The following is a 2477-nucleotide window of genomic DNA, read 5'->3' as shown; positions in this document are numbered from 1 at the left end:
GGAGTGAAATGCTATTTATGATTTGATGTTGGTTTAGATATAACGTTTCATTGTTTTGCAATTATAAATAGCGGTCCTCGGCATTGAATCTCATCGCTCCACAAATAATTCTCTCCATATAAGTGACTCAACCAAGACGTGCGATGACAATCTTTTCGACTCTCTGTACAACCCTCAACTGCCATCGTGCCACCTCTTGTCAGAGCTCAACAACCCTTTCTCTGATTTATTTTTCAAGCCAGATCAACCGAGCGAGATGATCATGACTAATTTTCCCAACCAGCAGATCATGCCAAATAACAACATTGGCAATCTCAATCCCAACCAAGTGGTATTGAACAACAACGGTGAGATCTATGTATTCATATATATCATATACTTATATGTCTTAAAAAGAAGAATGATAAATGTTATTGTTCAATTGTTGTCGGTTAAAATTTAATTCTTCGGTGATTGAGAATCTTAGCTGTCAACAATTGGGGGTTGCATTTGTTGTCGCATATCTATTTCTTATTTTAGTTATTTAAAGATTTTATACAAAAAAAAAAAAAAATACTTATCATTATCATATTCTTTGATTAAAAAATGAGTGAGTAAATTATATGAAGAAAATTTTATAAATAATATTTCTATACATGGGAAATTGTTGTACTGCAGGGACGGAGGAGATCAAATACGAGGAGAAGCCCAAGCCTAAGAGGGTCCGAAAGAACATCTACAGGGGGATCAGGCGCAGGCCATGGGGGAAGTGGGCTGCAGAAATTCGTGACCCGCAAAAAGGAGTTCGGGTCTGGCTAGGAACTTTTAGCACGGCCGAAGAAGCCGCCCGAGCCTACGACGCCGCGGCCACACGCATCCGCGGCCACAAGGCCAAGCTCAACTTCCCCCCTGTGCCGGCGCCCCCGCCCCCACCTGGACCCCACTCTACGCCTCGATGCAAGCACCAACTGAAGCGAAAATCTGTCGCCATCACCCCGTCAAGGGCTGCGAGCCCCAAGCGAGGAGGTGCACCTGCAGCCCCACCGGCGGCGGCTGAGGAGGAGAACGGGTTCAAATTAAAGGACATGGATCCATTCCCGGAAACGGGGTTCGGGTCGACCCAGTTCGAGGGAGGCGGTGAGGAGTCGGAGATTGGGCGATGGATGATGGAGGAGCAAGCGGCGCCGTTTCACAATTTCCTCTACTGATTCTGGAAGTTTCCTAGTGCCGTTGGGTGTCGGCGTGGGTGTGTTTTCTTTCTTTCTTTCTTTCTTTCTTTCTTTAATATGTTTGTCTTGATTAAGATGGTTCAGTTCAGTGTGTATGCGTTCTTCACATTGTCTCCGTGTGTCCTTTTTGGTCATGTCCTGCGTGGATGGTACGGGTGCATCACGTGATCGTGATGCACCCATTTGGTCTTGGATCTGGATCCGGATCTGGTTATGAATAAATTGTGTGTTTTTCATTATATAATTTGTTTTTTTTTTCTTTATATAATATATATATATAGATGAATTTTCCTTTTATCAAAATAAAATGTAATTTTTCTTTATCCATATAGTAATGTCTTTCTCACTTACTGATCAAGTCAACATCTTTAAGATAATTAATAATAAAATATATACAAAACTTCCATATGAAATCTTATTCAAAATTTTAATGAACATAGATTGAAGAGTAAAAGTCCACCAAACTAATTAATTGCTAAGAAAATGTCAAATCCCCCAATAAAGATTTGATTGTTTTAACAATTTTTATAAAAGACATTATCATTTTTCCATTAACATAAATAAAAAAGGAAAATAAGGGTCGTGCAATTGGTCATCGCTGTTTGTCCTTACTTCTTACTCCAAGGGCGGTGGCGGTGGCGGTGGCGGTGGCGGTCGTGACAGTTGGCTATAAATGTTGGGGATAAAATTGACATTTAACCAGATTTGTTATTTTAGATTTATTATTGGCAAAATTGTAATAATTTAACAAATACACGTCAGTGCTATTACAGGACAAACTCTGAACGGGAAAATCGATAAAGGTTCTAATAAAACGACAAATCTTATTATTCTTTTGCTTTAAAATATTTATTTATTAATTATATTTTATTATAATATAATTTTATAGAGTTACTTGAGATATGATCAGTCCTGGACTGCGAATAACATTTCCTTAGATATATAGCAACACTGCTTAACCCTTGAAGGCTCCGTTTGTTTTGTCAAAAATACTTTTTCATCCAATTATTTTGTGTTTTTGTATAAGAATTATTATTTTGATTCTTGTGATATTGAAGTTTATTTTATTAAATATAATTTTATTTATTTAATAAAATAATAAAAAATTAATGAGATAATTAATACTAAAATTTTATTTAATTTCAAAAATATAAGAAACGCTATCAGAACAAAACGTACAAATAAAAATTTGATCTTCTCTCAACACATCAAATTAACATCCAAATATTATTTGTCCGATAGTTCGGTCTATACCTGGCTGTTCCATTT

General features: G+C 37.0%; 1 protein-coding gene across 1 annotated transcript; it reads left to right on the top strand.

The window, feature by feature from the left end:
* The first annotated feature begins 635 nt into the window (after nucleotides 1–635).
* LOC127811221 (ethylene-responsive transcription factor RAP2-3-like) lies at nucleotides 636–1444 on the top strand. Its single transcript, XM_052350929.1, has one exon. The coding sequence runs from the start codon at nucleotides 636–638 to the stop codon at nucleotides 1185–1187; it is 552 nt and encodes a 183-aa protein (XP_052206889.1). The 3' UTR covers nucleotides 1188–1444.
* The last annotated feature ends 1033 nt before the right edge of the window (nucleotides 1445–2477 follow it).

This window comes from Diospyros lotus, chromosome 10 (assembly GCF_014633365.1).
Source record: "Diospyros lotus cultivar Yz01 chromosome 10, ASM1463336v1, whole genome shotgun sequence".
In the NCBI taxonomy this organism is placed as follows: domain Eukaryota; kingdom Viridiplantae; phylum Streptophyta; class Magnoliopsida; order Ericales; family Ebenaceae; genus Diospyros; species Diospyros lotus.
The sequence above is the reverse complement of the archived record's forward strand: the minus strand, read 5'-3'. Positions and strand labels throughout refer to the sequence as shown.